General features: G+C 45.6%; 1 protein-coding gene across 2 annotated transcripts in view; it reads right to left on the reverse strand.

Moving 5' to 3' along the window:
• Positions 1-4,026: 4,026 nt before the first annotated feature.
• LOC134969491 (IST1 homolog) overlaps positions 4,027-14,201 on the reverse strand; it is an 80,642-nt gene continuing 70,467 nt past the window's right edge. For both annotated transcript variants that reach the window (XM_063945478.1, XM_063945477.1), the window contains exons 3-10: positions 13,367-13,547; positions 13,175-13,262; positions 12,718-12,801; positions 8,628-8,738; positions 6,224-6,406; positions 5,582-5,695; positions 4,808-4,853; positions 4,027-4,715 (exon numbers count right to left, since the gene is read on the reverse strand). In XM_063945478.1, the coding sequence (XP_063801548.1) occupies positions 4,525-4,715; positions 4,808-4,853; positions 5,582-5,695; positions 6,224-6,406; positions 8,628-8,738; positions 12,718-12,801; positions 13,175-13,262; positions 13,367-13,547 (998 nt within the window). In that variant the 3' untranslated portion in view covers positions 4,027-4,524. The remainder of the gene's footprint in view (positions 4,716-4,807; positions 4,854-5,581; positions 5,696-6,223; positions 6,407-8,627; positions 8,739-12,717; positions 12,802-13,174; positions 13,263-13,366; positions 13,548-14,201) is intronic.

Genomic DNA, 14,201 nt, shown 5'->3' on the forward strand with positions numbered 1-14,201 from the left:
GAGACCAGCTATTGCTTCAGCATGGATGTGCAGTGCTGCAGCTGCGTGGTCAGATTCCCTGTCAGATAACATTGATACCTTAGACAGGGACACTATATTGCTAACCATAGAGCATATTAAAGACGCAGTCTTATACATGAGAGATGCACAGAGGGATATTTGCCGGCTAAAATAAACGCAATGTCCATTTCTGCCAGGAGAGGATTGTGGACTCGGCAGTGGACAGGTGATGCTGATTCTAAAAGGCACATGGAAGTTTTGCCTTACAAGGGTGAGGAGTTGTTTGGGGATGGTCTCACGGACCTAGTTTCCACAGCTACAGCTGGGAAATCAAAATATTTACCCCATGTTCCCTCACAGCCGAAGAAAGCACCGTATTATCAGGTACAGTCCTTTCGGTCCCAGAAAGGCAAGCGGGTTGAAGGCGCGTCCTTTCTGCCCAGAGGCAGAGGAAAAAAGCTGCAGCATACAGCCAGTTCCCAGGAACAAAAGTCCTCCCCCGCTTCCTCTAAGTCCACCGCATGACGCTGGGGCTCCACAGGCGGAGCCAGGTACGGTGGGGGCCCGTCTCAAGTACTTCAGCGACCAGTGGGCTCGCTCACGGGTGGATCCCTGGACTCTACAGGTAGTATCTCAGGGGTACAAGCTGGAGTTCGAGACGTCTCCCCCTCGCCGTTTCCTCAAATCTGTCTTGCCGACAGCTCCCTCGGACAGGGAGGCAGTGCTGGAGGCAATTCACAAGCTGTATTCGCAGCAAGTGATAGTCAAGGTACCCCTCCTTCAACAAGGACGGGGTTACTATTCCACAATGTTTGTGGTACCGAAACCGGACGGGTCGGTGAGACCCATCCTAAATTTAAAATCCTTGAACACTTATATACGAAGGTTCAAGTTCAAAATGGAATCGCTCAGAGCGGTTATTGCAAGCCTGGACGAAAGGGATTACATGGTATCACTGGACATCAAGGATGCTTACCTGCATGTCCCCATTTACCCCCCTCACCAGGAGTACCTCAGATTTGTGGTACAGGACTGTCATTACCAATTCCAGACGTTGCCGTTTGGTAAATACCCTCGATGCCGTGGACAGACCAAGGTAATGGCAGAGATGAGGATACTCCTTCGAAAAAAGGGAGTTATAATTATCCCGTACTTGGACGATCTCCTTATAAAGGCGAGGTCCAGGGAACAGTTGTTGATCGGAGTAGCACTGGCTCGGGCAGTGCTACAACAGCACGGCTGGATCCTGAACATTCCGAAGTCGCAGCCGGTTCCCACAACGCGTCTACTGTTCCTGGGGATGGTTCTCGACACAGAACAGAAAAAAGTGTTTCTCCCGGAGGAGAAGGCCAAGGAGTTGTCATCTCTAGTCAGAGACCTCCTAAAACCAAAACAGGTGTCGGTGCACCACTGCACGCGTGTCCTGGGAAAAATGGTGGCTTCTTACGAAGCAATTCCATTCGGAAGGTTCCATGCAAGGATCTTTCAGTGGGATCTGTTGGACAAGTGGTCCGTATCGCATCTTCAGATGCATCGGCTGATAACCCTGTCTCCAAGGGCCAGGGTGTCGCTGCTGTGGTGGCTGCAGAGTGCTCATCTTCTAGAGGGCCGCAGATTCGGCATACAGGACTGGGTCCTGGTGACCACGGATGCCAGCCGTCGAGGTTGGGGGGCAGTCACGCAGGGAAGAAACTTCCAAGGACAATGGTCAAGTCAGGAGACTTCCCTACACATAAATATTCTGGAACTAAGGGCCATTTACAATGCCCTAAGTCAGGCAAGACCCCTGCTTCAACACCAGCCGGTGCTGATCCAGTCAGACAACGTCACGGCGGTCGCCCATGTAAACTGACAGGGCGGCACAAGAAGCAGGATGGCGATGGCAGAAGCCACAAGGATTCTCTGATGGGCGGAAAATCACGTGTTAGCACTGTCAGCAGTGTTCATTCCGGGAGTGGACAACTGGGAAGCAGACTTCCTCAGCAGACACGACCTCCACCCGGGAGAGTATGGACTTCATCCAGAAGTCTTCAAAATGCTGGTAAACCGTTGGGTAAGACCACAGGTGGACATGATGAAGTCCCGCCTCAACAAAAAGTTGAAAAGATATTGCGCCAGGTCAAGGGACCCTCAGGCGATAGCTGTGGACCAGTCGGTTTATGTGTTCCCTCCTCTACCTCTCATACCCAAAGTACTGAGAATAATAAGAAGAGGAGTAAGAACTATACTAGTGGTTCCGGATTGGCCAAGAAGAGCCTGGTACCCGGAACTTCAAGAGATGTTATCAGAGGACCCATGGCCTCTGCCGCTCAGACAGGACCTGCTGCTGCAGGGGCCCTGTCTGTTCCAAGACTTACCGCGACTGCGTTTCACGGCATGGCGGTTGAACACCGGATCCTAAAAGAAAAAGGCATTCCGGAGGAAGTTATTCCTACACTGATTAAAGCTAGGAAAGAGGTGACCGCAAACCATTATCACCGCATATGGCGGAAATATGTTGCGTGGTGTGAGGCCAGGAAGGCCCCAACGGAGGAATTTCAACTGGGTCGTTTTCTGCACTTCCTGCAGTCAGGAGTGACTATGGGCCTAAAATTGGGCTCCATTAAGGTCCAGATTTCGGCTCTGTCCATTTTCTTCCAAAAAGAACTAGCTTCACTGCCTGAAGTTCAGACTTTTGTTAAAGGAGTGCTGCATATTCAGCCCCCGTTTGTGCCTCCAGTGGCACCTCAACGTGGTGTTGGATTTCCTAAAGTCGCATTGGTTTGAGCCACTTAAGACCGTAGAGCTAAAATACCTCACGTGGAAAGTGGTCATGCTGTTGGCCCTGGCGTCGGCCAGGCGTGTATCAAAATTGGCGGCTTTGTCATGTAAAAGCCCTTATCTGATTTTTCATACGGATAGGGCGGAATTGAGGACTCGTTCCCAATTCCTTCCTAAGGTGGTATCAGCGTTTCATGTGAACCAACCTATTGTGGTGCCTGCGGCTACTCGGGACTTGGAGGACTCCAAGTTGCTGGACGTAGTCAGGGCCCTGAAAATATATGTTTCCAGGACGGCTGGAGTCAGGAAAACTGACTCGCTGTTTATCCTGTATGCACCCAACAAGCTGGGTGCTCCTGCTTCTAAGCAGACTATTGCTCGCTGGATCTGTAGCACGATTCAACTTGCACATTCTGCGGCTGGACTGCCGCATCCTAAATCGGTAAAAGCCCATTCCACGAGGAAAGTGGGCTCTTCTTGGGCGGCTGCCCAAGTGGTCTCGGCTTTACAACTTTGCCGAGCTGCTACTTGGTCGGGTTCAAACACTTTTGCGAGATTCTACAAGTTTGATACCCTGGCTGAGGAGGACCTTGAGTTTGCTCATTCGTGCTGCAGAGTCATCCGCACTCTCCCGCCCGTTTGGGAGCTTTGGTAAAATCCCCATGGTCCTTACGGAGTACCCAGCATCCACTAGGACGTTAGAGAAAATAAGAATTTACTCACCGGTAATTCTATTTCTCGTAGTCCGTAGTGGATGCTGGGCGCCCATCCCAAGTGCGGATTGTCTGCAATACTTGTATATAGTTATTGCCTAACTTAAGGGTTATTGTTCTGAGCCTTCTGTTCGTGAGGCTCAGTTGTTTTTCATACTGTTAACTGGGTATAGTATCACGAGTTGTACGGTGTGATTGGTGTGGCTGGTATGAGTCTTACCCAGGATTTCCAATCCTTTCCTTATTGTGTCAGCTCTTCAGGGCACAGTTTCCTAACTGAGGTCTGGAGGAGGGGCATAGAGGGAGGAGCCAGTGCACACCAGGTAGTCCTAAATCTTTCTTAGTTGTGCCCAGTCTCCTGCGGAGCCGCTATTCCCCATGGTCCTTACGGAGTTCCCAGCATCCACTACGGACTACGAGAAATAGATTTACCGGTGAGTAAAATCTTATTTTTCATAAGGAACCTGACAAATACATATATTTGCTCAGGACATAACAGAGGCAGTCACAGCCCTACCGATACGATTTGTCTTCTGATCACACCCTGCACATGTTCAAGAAGGCCCCAGCTTTATTATAAAGAAATACATGCACAAAACAAGCCCAACAGCTGTTTGTAAATGTTATGTACAAAGATTACAAAATCAAGTAGCGTGAGCAACTCATTAGTAGAATGAATTCCTTTGTGTTTTGTCTTATGACATATCCAAACGGAGCTCTTATGTTCATGGGCAACACAGAGATGATGACGACTTTGGGGAAATAGGTTTCTGGTGTGGACTTATGGCCGGAAGCCTCGGGTTACCAAATTGCTTTATGCATTGATCGCTCTCACCCGTTCCTGCAAAAGCCTGACTTTCAGTGCAGGGATAATGAAAACGTCCAGACTTGCATTGGTGGGTAGCCACTTTCTCCCTAATACAAAGGACTCTTAAGAGGAGCAAGGAAATGCTCTGTGTATACTTTACAAACAAGTGTTTTAAGATTTTAGATTTCTCCTCTGAAAAGTTCAGTAAGTTTACAGAGAGTAGTAGAGACTGGATCCCAAGTCTTAGGTTTTCTTCTTCAGCTCCTCAAATCTACGTGACAAGTCATCAAAATCAATATCTTCAGAATTAGAAGTGCCTGCTCCAGCAGAAGCGGTGGGGAGTGTGTCAGGGACAGAGGGGAGCTCAGGAAGAACAAAGTTGTCTGGCATTTTGGACCGCGGTTTAGCGACTGGTGGCCCATTATATCCTGGACCTGCGGAAGCAACAAACACAGGTCACATCTGTATCTGCACATCCCTGGCTACATATGGCCGCCATGAATTATACACATCTTTGACGACTTACCATCTTGAGCAGGAGGAGCGTTTGCACGTGGCCCATCATTGCCAACCTGTTGGAGAAAGGGAAGGGGTTAGGGCAGGGGTTCTCAAACGTGGTCCTCAAGGCACCCAAACGTTCCAGGTTTTAGTTATATACATGGCTCAGCAGGTATGCGGTGAGCATACCACTCGTCGGGATCCCGAATGGGTTACCATACTGCCGAGGTAAGTAATTCCCCCTCTATGGGGGTCCACGACACCCATAGACGGAACTCGCCACCGAGACCGCCGGCATTCCACTGCTTGGGATGCCGATGTTGGTATAATGACAATCAGCATCCCGTGCGGCAGGATACCATACCGATCCCACTCAGCACAGATGTTTAAATTAGCACCTCAGTCAGTTTTGATGTAGTCACCTATGACCAAGCATGAATAAACTTAACACCTGGACCACGTGTGGGTCTCTGGGTTAGGGTGTACAAGAAGGTTCTCTAAAGGATTTGCCAAGTACTTAGAAGAATCTTACAAGAAAACTTCTGAATATTTTGAACTGTATGGCGTAAACCAGCAATGAATACTATTTAGAACTACAGTATATACACAAACACACTGGATAATACTTCTAAAGTTGGGTTACATTGGAAAGAGCCAGTTGGACAATTTAGGCTTTCCCATAACCACATTAGTCCTAAGTAATAGCAGTTCAAGATTCTACAAATCTAATCTTCTATGCCAACTATTGCCCAAGAGCTCCCATTCTGATTTACATGGGGCTGAAACATCCTCTGCTACTTACAGCTTCATATGTCGGAGGCATATCCGGGATCGGTGGTGGCCCAAACCCCATGGCCGGAGGATGCTGGTGACCAAAAGGCTGATAGATTCCCACAGCTGGTCCGTTGAAGGACTCCTGTTGAAAAATCAGGAGAAATCAAATAAAACAACTGACAAAATAGAATAGGAACTAAAAGGTTTCATATGGCTAAAAATTTAAAAAATAAAAAAACAAAAAACACAACAACACAGAAGGTCTGTCCATCATCTTTGTATGTTTATGAGATGGTCAATTCATAACCATTTCCCACCAGTCCCCCTGAATGCATACACTGTGCATTTCCCAGTACTGTATGGGTCAATTCGATAAAAGGTAAAAACACTAAGGACACACTGTTTCCAAGAAGGGGATTAATGTCCTGCAGGATCTGTAACGCAATGCATGGAACGCTACTACTCATGTAGTGCGCAGAATAGACATTTGTAGAACACATCGGATATTTTGCATTGAGCGAGTGAAACAAATATTAGACAAGGGCTCAGCTTGGTTCCCAAAACAGGTGAAAAAGCTACAACCACCATATTTGCTTTCAAAAAAGGACACTAGAAAGTCAGAGTAACACAAGAGTGTACACATGATACAGAATCCAGCAGTAGTACATACCGGGCCACCAGGCGCAGGGTAAGAGAACGGTATGGTGGGTGTAGGCATCTGCATAGCGCCCACTGTTGGCAATGGCACACCGAAGCCACCGCCTCCTCCTCCTCCACCACCACCACCTCTCTTTATGTCATCTGAAAATCCGACATCTATGAGATCAGCCTCCACTCCTATGGGAACTTCAGCCTTAGGAATAGAAGCACAACAGATTAGAGAAACAGTCATTTGTCCACTTCCCTTGCTTTTAGAACGAATACTGTTGCACACACTTGGGGGGGAAGGGGGGAATCTAACTGCGTGTGATGTTCTCGCCCCTGCGAGTCTGCAATAGCTGCACTTTATGGCAGCTCAGACTCACGCAAATTGTGTTTGCACAACATTGTGCGAACTCGAGATGAGAGCGGGCCGCAAGACTAGTCAGCTCTCTCCCCTGTAGAGAATGCAATAGATGTTGAACAATAATGACAATGAACCGACTTTTTGAGACTTACACGGTGAAATCTGTACCATGAGTACTGCAGACTAAATATAGTGTTCTCATTGTATACAGTCAGTGTGCACAAAACTAGTGTTGCACAGGTAAACAATTCACTGCTGAGGCTTCTCACCCCTGTGCTGAGCCTACTTTTCACGGTCCAACACCAATATCAGTAATTTTTTTTAATGCAGTACCCAATACAATTATTATTTATTTATTTTTTAGTGGAGTTTTAAGTAAAACACTCCTAATATGACACATACAACACATACATGGTTTGTTTTTAGAGCAGTGGATTCCAAACTTTTTTGAATCACGGCGCCCTAGAATATCAGGTTTTTTTTCACGGCACCCCTAGGCCAAAATGTTCTTATTGAGAAATTTAGAAAGCATTTATATGTCATCCTTAGGGTCAGTTGTGTGGTGAGGGACAAGATTTGCTTCTGTTTGACCACATATTTTATGACTGGCAGCCACCAGAACTGGTTTTGCCTATTATATTGACCATGAATAATTTTAATTGGTCCTGGACCACCAACCCAGGGCACCCCTGCAAGTGTCCCGAGGCACCCCAGGGAGCCACGGCACACAGTTTGGGAACCTCTGTTTTAGAGTGAAAGTATAAGAAATTGAACTAAAAGCAAATGGAGTGTATATGGGTGTGGTATGGAAGGTTGACAGTGTCTAGGTCGACCACTATTGGTTGACAGTAACTAGGTCGACGGGGATGCTAGGTCAAAAGGGTCTCTAGGTCGACAGGTTAAAAGGTCAACATGAGTTTTTGAATTTTTTTGGGTGTCGTTTTCTCCGTACAGTGAGTGGGAACCCCCAATTAGTGCACCGTGTCCTCTCGCATGGCGAGCGAGCTTTGGGCAAGGTTACTATTCCCAATCGTAGTCCGCGTGGATCGTCAAGTATGAAAAAGTAAAAAAAATAAAAAAACTCATGTCAGCCTTTTGACCTTGAACATGTCGACCAATATTGGTCGACCTAGTTACTGTCGACCAGATCCCATGTAGATATAGGTTTTGTGTTTGTTATTTTTAGAAACACCACAAAAATACTTTGATACTTGCTTCAGCACCAATCCATCGTCCCATAACAGCAGAAAGCAAGATTCTGAAGGTTTTCATAAAATAAAATATAGTTTTCATGGTCTTCAAAATGAACATGGACACCTGTTTGTTTGCTTGTTTTTTACCCATAATCGGGAAGATCTGGGTAGAAGATCTGCCTCCATCACTGGAAAATGTATAGTTTTGTGTCATTGTCTGGTGACACACATGCGTTTGTGCCAGTATGGGGGATATAGGGTACATTTAGTGCCCTTTTCCCATCTCTGTACAAGTTAGGTCTTCCATAGAGTAGAATGATATTGTATGGCAGGCATTTCCAGACTTTTGGACTCCCTAATCTAGTCTAAAGGCCAAAAAACTTTTGGAATCTACCATGGGGACATGGCCTTCTGGTAAGGGATGTGCGGACTATTTCACTTGGGGGGGTATGCTTTTATGGCTGTGAGCCAAAGAAACAAAACTATCGAAAAATATATATACATTTTAACATTGACGCTAATGATATTCAATACTTAAATACTAATTTCTCAACATGGCAAACCCTCGTTAGATAACACAGGGGAAAGGGTCAAAGGATATTTCTGTGCAAACCATTGTGAGGTGCACAAATACATGCAAATGTATTTGCCTGTCAAACAGAAGATGGCTTCCAGAGGAGGTGAAAGGTCCTCTCTAACACTATAGATTGTGACCGATGATGGGTACAAATCAGTTTATGGAGTAACAATTAATATTCACAGATGAACACTACAAATCATTGGCAGAAAATAAAGCTGGGCACAGTACACAGGGATTACAGAAGATAGAACGGAGCCCAGTCTAGAATGTGATGGAACAGAATACATTCACTTACCATAACAACAGAGTCCGGTTCATAGGGAACATTGTAATTCTTCGCTATCTCAATTAGGTATCTCTCCACCAGGATCTTCGGAGGAGCCTCCACACTCAGCTTGTGCATCAGCTATAGGCAAAGGAAAGGAGGGGACATTATCGGGTGCAATTTAAATGCTGGAGCATATTGTAGGCATTAAACATGATGCACAGTAGAAATATTACTATATAATGTATGTATGGGGTGAAGGTGCGGTTTTTAGAGGAAATACTGTAGTTATTAAACAGTACACACCAATCAAGGTGAACGCATTCAAATTGTACCTACAATATAAATCACATTACATTCACAGCGGCCGGTACAGTTATAAAAATATCAAATCACAATAAAAATAAAAATTGTATACTATCCAGCTTCCAATGAACTATACACATTTAAAATTTAGTGGGGTACACACGGAGAGATCCGTGCTTAAATTCTACGCAATCTGACTAGATTGCTTAGAAATTAAGCACGGATCTCTCCGTGTGTATAGCCCACAGCGATAGTGATGTGTGGCCCTGCGTGTCGCTATCGCCGACTCTAGATTTGGCATGCATTCAAAATAGAGTAGATCGCTGCTGAGTGAAGTGAGCGCCCGCCCCCTCGCTCAGCACACATCTCCCCGTGTGTACGGAGCTTTACTGTGATATTACTGTGCTTCTGATAAAGAGGAGCGTTAGATGAGGCAAAAAAACGCATTAAGGATACCAGATACTACACCACCTGGAGGACTTATTTGTTTCCTGGGGAATACTGTATCTGCAAACTTGCAGTGTTCACACTCTGGAGAGAGCTGTGCTACAGGAAGGCGCCAGCAGCCTGAAGAGGTGCCACTGCCTGAATATCTGTTTATGCCATTGGGTGTAAAAAGTATTACAAGATTACAAGAGGTGTGAGGTGTGGTGCCTCTGGACTGGCTGAGCTGGATGGCCTTAGTGTGGCATACCTTTACATTCTATTAACACTTTTCACTTATTAATTTTTTAACACTATTTCTCTATTTTAATTACATTTCATTTTTGTATCACTTTCTCTATAGCTTCGGCTTCCTAAATACTAATTTATTAACACTATAGTTTTTTCACTGGTATGCTACGCTGGGCTTTCTGGCTTATGCTGGTGTTTTGTTGTGCCACACCCTGCACCTAGATATAGCGCTAGGGACCACAAATATACAGAGACGCCTTGATGCGGCTTTGGGGCTTATTCACACATTTGCGCAAATATGTGTAACGAAGATCTCTGAATTCTGTTATCATGTGGAATTTATATCTGGTTACGGTTATCATTCAGGGTGCTGGGGGAAACAAATGCCTTTTATTCTTGCTCAGAAATACCCCTTCCTTTCGAGCACCTGAATGATATCACTAAGCTAATTGAGAATCTACCAATATATATGTTTGTTGTGAGAGGCAGAGAGGTTCCTGCATTAGGAGGAGGTGCAGGCCCTGACATGCCACATGGAGCATTATGGGGTTGCTCCAAGGTAGGTAGCTCTTAGCTTAGACATATTGTAATAAGGAGCCATTATCATGTGGCTCCTTGCTGGTTAATCTTAGACCCAGATTGGGGTAATGGAGGTGTGAGGTGTGGTGCCTCTGGACTGGCTGAGCTGGATGGCTTTAGTGTGGCATACCTTTACATTCTATTAACACTTTTCACTTATTAAATTTTAACACTATTTCTCTATTTTAATTGCATTTCATTTTTGTATCACTTTCTCTATAGCTTCGGCTTCCTAAATACTAATTTATTAACACTATAGTTTTTTCACTGGTATGCTACGCTGGGCTTTCTGGCTTATGCTGGTGTTTTGGGGTGCCACACCCTGCACCTAGATATAGCGCTAGGGACCCCAAATATACAGAGACGCCTTGATGTGGCTTTGGGGCTTATTCACACATTTGCGCAAATATGTGTAACGAAGATCTCTGAATTCTGTTATCATGTGGAATTTATATCTGGTTACGGTTATCATTCAGGGTGCTGGGGGAAACAAATGCCTTTTATTCTTGCTTTGAAGATACCATACTACCCTGTTTTAAAGGAGAACAGGTCATGATCCAGGCTGTCAAAATACTGACACTGGAATCCCGACACTGATCGGAATGCCGGTGGCGGCATCCTGACGCCCAGGATCCCGAATGATACACTTGCGGTGCCGGAGAGGTTAGCTGCGTGTGTGGGGGGTTTGGGATGTTAGGTTTAGGCTGCGGGGATGGGGGTTAGGTTCAGGTGCCCCCGGGAGGGTTAGGGGGCCATTATGGAGATTACATCAGGATGTGGCAGTTGGTATCCTGATCGCCGGCATCCCGTCAGCTGCATTTCAATCCCATCTTATTTTAAGATATTCACTGCCTGACCAGGAATGTAATCGAGAGGGGGTAAAGATATGATTTTCCATATATCTAAATACTCCAAAAAGTACTGAGAGCCATTTCTGTGAATGCCTTACTCTACATGCGCCTAATTGGAGGACAGAATGACAAGCTCCCATGCTATGAACAAAGTGACCGCTGTTCTGCAGGTGCTGAGTTGGACTATAGCTTAATAGGCTTTCATGCCATAAACACAGTGACTGCTTCATCACCTATTCCTAGGGCAGGCCTGGCCAACCTGTGGCTCTCCAGATGTTGTGAAACTACACATCCCAGCATGCCCTGCCACAGTTTTAGCCTTCCCTAATAGCAAAACTGTAGCAAAGCATGATGGGACTTGTAGTTTTACAACAGCTGGAGAGCCACGGGTTGGCCAGGCCTGTCCTAGGGAAACTGGAGAGGAATGCTGGTCAGATATAGGATTATATCCTGATATTATCACAGTGATTTTAAATGTGTATATTTTTATTTGGAAGCTGGATAGTATAAGATTTAGATTTTTATTGTGATTTGATATTAATGTTTTTATAACAGTACCGGCCGGTATGAATGTGATGTGATTTATTGTATTATTAAATGAACTGTTTATCTAGCGCTTGGTTTTTTCTTTGGTGTTTGCGCTATATCCCGGGGGTTAAGGATTCCGCAGCGGATAGCTGCTGGAACAGCAGGTGTTATATAGTATAACTATTAGCACAAGTCTATTCCATTTCTACCTACACTAAGGAGGAGATTTACTAAGACAATTTTTCAAAGCAGTCTCTTATCGGTGGTTCATGATATAAAAGGGCATTAATAGCAAGTTAAAACCAGGAGTGTTTTTCATTTAATATTATCCTTTTAAATGCCACGGCCGCCAACAAGAGATGGCTCTGCTGCCTCTTAGCAAATATACCCCTAACCCCGTTTCTCTAATGGGGTACTTCTGTACCTCTCTGCTCCCCATGGGCCTCCATGAATAATGTTGTTAGGAACCTGGCTATATGCTGCTGCGATTACACACACCTATAGCTATATATGGAAGGGTGCTGTGCCAAAAGGATAATATAATCTTCTGCAAATGCAAGGGAAGAGTCCTACACTGCTGTGTATGTCGCAGCAAGAAATCGGGTGTACAGGCCAAATTTACCAGTCTGATTATTTTCAAGGTTTTTAATTTCCCCGTTTTATTTGAAACACAGCTAAAAGAAGTGTGTACGGACTATGGGGGTCATTCAGAGTTGTTCGCTCGTTATTTTTTTCTTGCAACGGAGCGATTAGTCGCTAATGCGCATGCGCAATGTCCGCAGTGCGACTGCGCCAAGTAAATTTGCTATGCAGTTAGGTATTTTACTCACGGCATTACAAGGTTTTTTCTTCGTTCTGGTGATCGTAATGTGATTGATAGGAAGTGGGTGTTTCTGGGCGGAGTGGGAGTGGCTGGAGAAACGGAGGAGTGTCTGGGCGAACGCTGGGTGTGTTTGCGACGTCAAACCAGGAACGAAACTGACTGAACTGATCGCAGATGCCGAGTAAGTCTGGAGCTACTCAGAAACTGCTAAGAAGTGTCTTTTCGCAATTCTGCTAATCTTTCGTTCGCAATTTTGATAAGCCAAGATTCACTCCCAGTAGGCGGCGGCTTAGAGTGTGCAAAGCTGCTAAAAGCAGCTTGCGAGCGAACAACTCGGAATGACCCCCTATGCACATACCCGGTCGTTGACCGTCCCAATCTGGTTTGTCCTGCACAGCTTGCCATATTCTTTGCTATACTTAGCACACAGCTGGTCAGCAACCTAAAAAGGAGGAAATATGACAGATCAGACATGGGTCACTAATATGCGTAACATGACAATAGCCCACACCTCCCGTGATATGCTCACAGGCCCAAGCATCCAAAAACCTCATGGTAAATAGGTGCACAAATAGGAAATCTGGTCTTATCTGTGTTTACACAATACCTACGGTTTCTCTGCTTACAAAGCAACAAGATCTGCTGAACACGTACACTTATATAGAAGGAACAATGCACACCCTATACGGACACACCCTCCTGCCCCCAGTATTTCTATGGTTAAGGAGACAGTGATTTCCAAACGCTTTCTATTTCACAGAGTGAATCCGCATAGAGGTCTATGCACCCATCCAGCTGATCCAGTTTTCACTCACTATTTTCAGCTCGGAGACTTCTGTCTGTAGACGTGGGGCAGCCCAGATCAGTGTGGAGACTGCTTCAGACAGGCCTGGATCCAGCTCTCTGGAAAGAGAAAATAAAATATACACGGAAAAGGATCAGAGTTAATAAAATATTACAAACAGATCGTAACGCCTGTAACGCTAAACCACGCAGCAGAAACCTACTTCATAGACTGGATTAATCCAAACCGTGCCAGGAGCAGGTCGCAGTACAGTTCCAGGATCTCCATGGCCTCCACCAGGTAGTCTTCTCGGATAATGTGCTCCACCCGGATCCGCGCTCTCTCATCCTTTCCAGTGGATAAGTAGTCTGCAATCTCCTTCCTGGCCTTCTGTGCCAGCTCAGCTGCAGGGACAGTGGAAATCATTAGCTGGACATTGATAATACAGATTGGACAGAAAAAGGATGGCTTAAAGAACAAAATGTGTGAACCATGCAGAGTAGAGCGGTCTATGCCAAGGGTCGTCTGTCAACAGTACAAGTCAAGCTGGTATACCACTGGTGACCACTATAAAGGTGAGTACACACGGGGAGCTGTGTGCTGAGTGATCTAGCACAGAACGCTCAGAATACATCTCTCCCCCCTCTCAGCACACAGCGCGATATGTGATGAGTGAGAGGGTGGGGTATGCAAGGTTGACCACTATTGGTCGACAGTGAGTAGGTCGACATGGTTTCTAGGTCAACAGGGACTTTAAGTCGACATGTACTAGGTCAACATGACAAAAGGTCGAAATGAGTTTTTTCACTTTTTTTTGGTGTCGTTTTCTCCGTACAGTGACCGGGAACCCCAATTAGTGCACCGCTTCGCTCGCCATGCTTCAGGCAAGGTGCCTCGCTGCGCTAGGCACAGGTTACCGTTCCCAACTGTAGTCCACGTGGATCGTAAAGTATGAAAAAGTTCAAAAAATTGAAAAAACAGGATTTTGGTACTTACCGATAAATCCCTTTCTCCGAGTTCATAGGGGACGCAGGAGTAGAATACCATGGGATATAGAT

The sequence above is a fragment of the Pseudophryne corroboree genome, chromosome 11 (assembly GCF_028390025.1).
Source record: "Pseudophryne corroboree isolate aPseCor3 chromosome 11, aPseCor3.hap2, whole genome shotgun sequence".
Classification (NCBI taxonomy): domain Eukaryota; kingdom Metazoa; phylum Chordata; class Amphibia; order Anura; family Myobatrachidae; genus Pseudophryne; species Pseudophryne corroboree.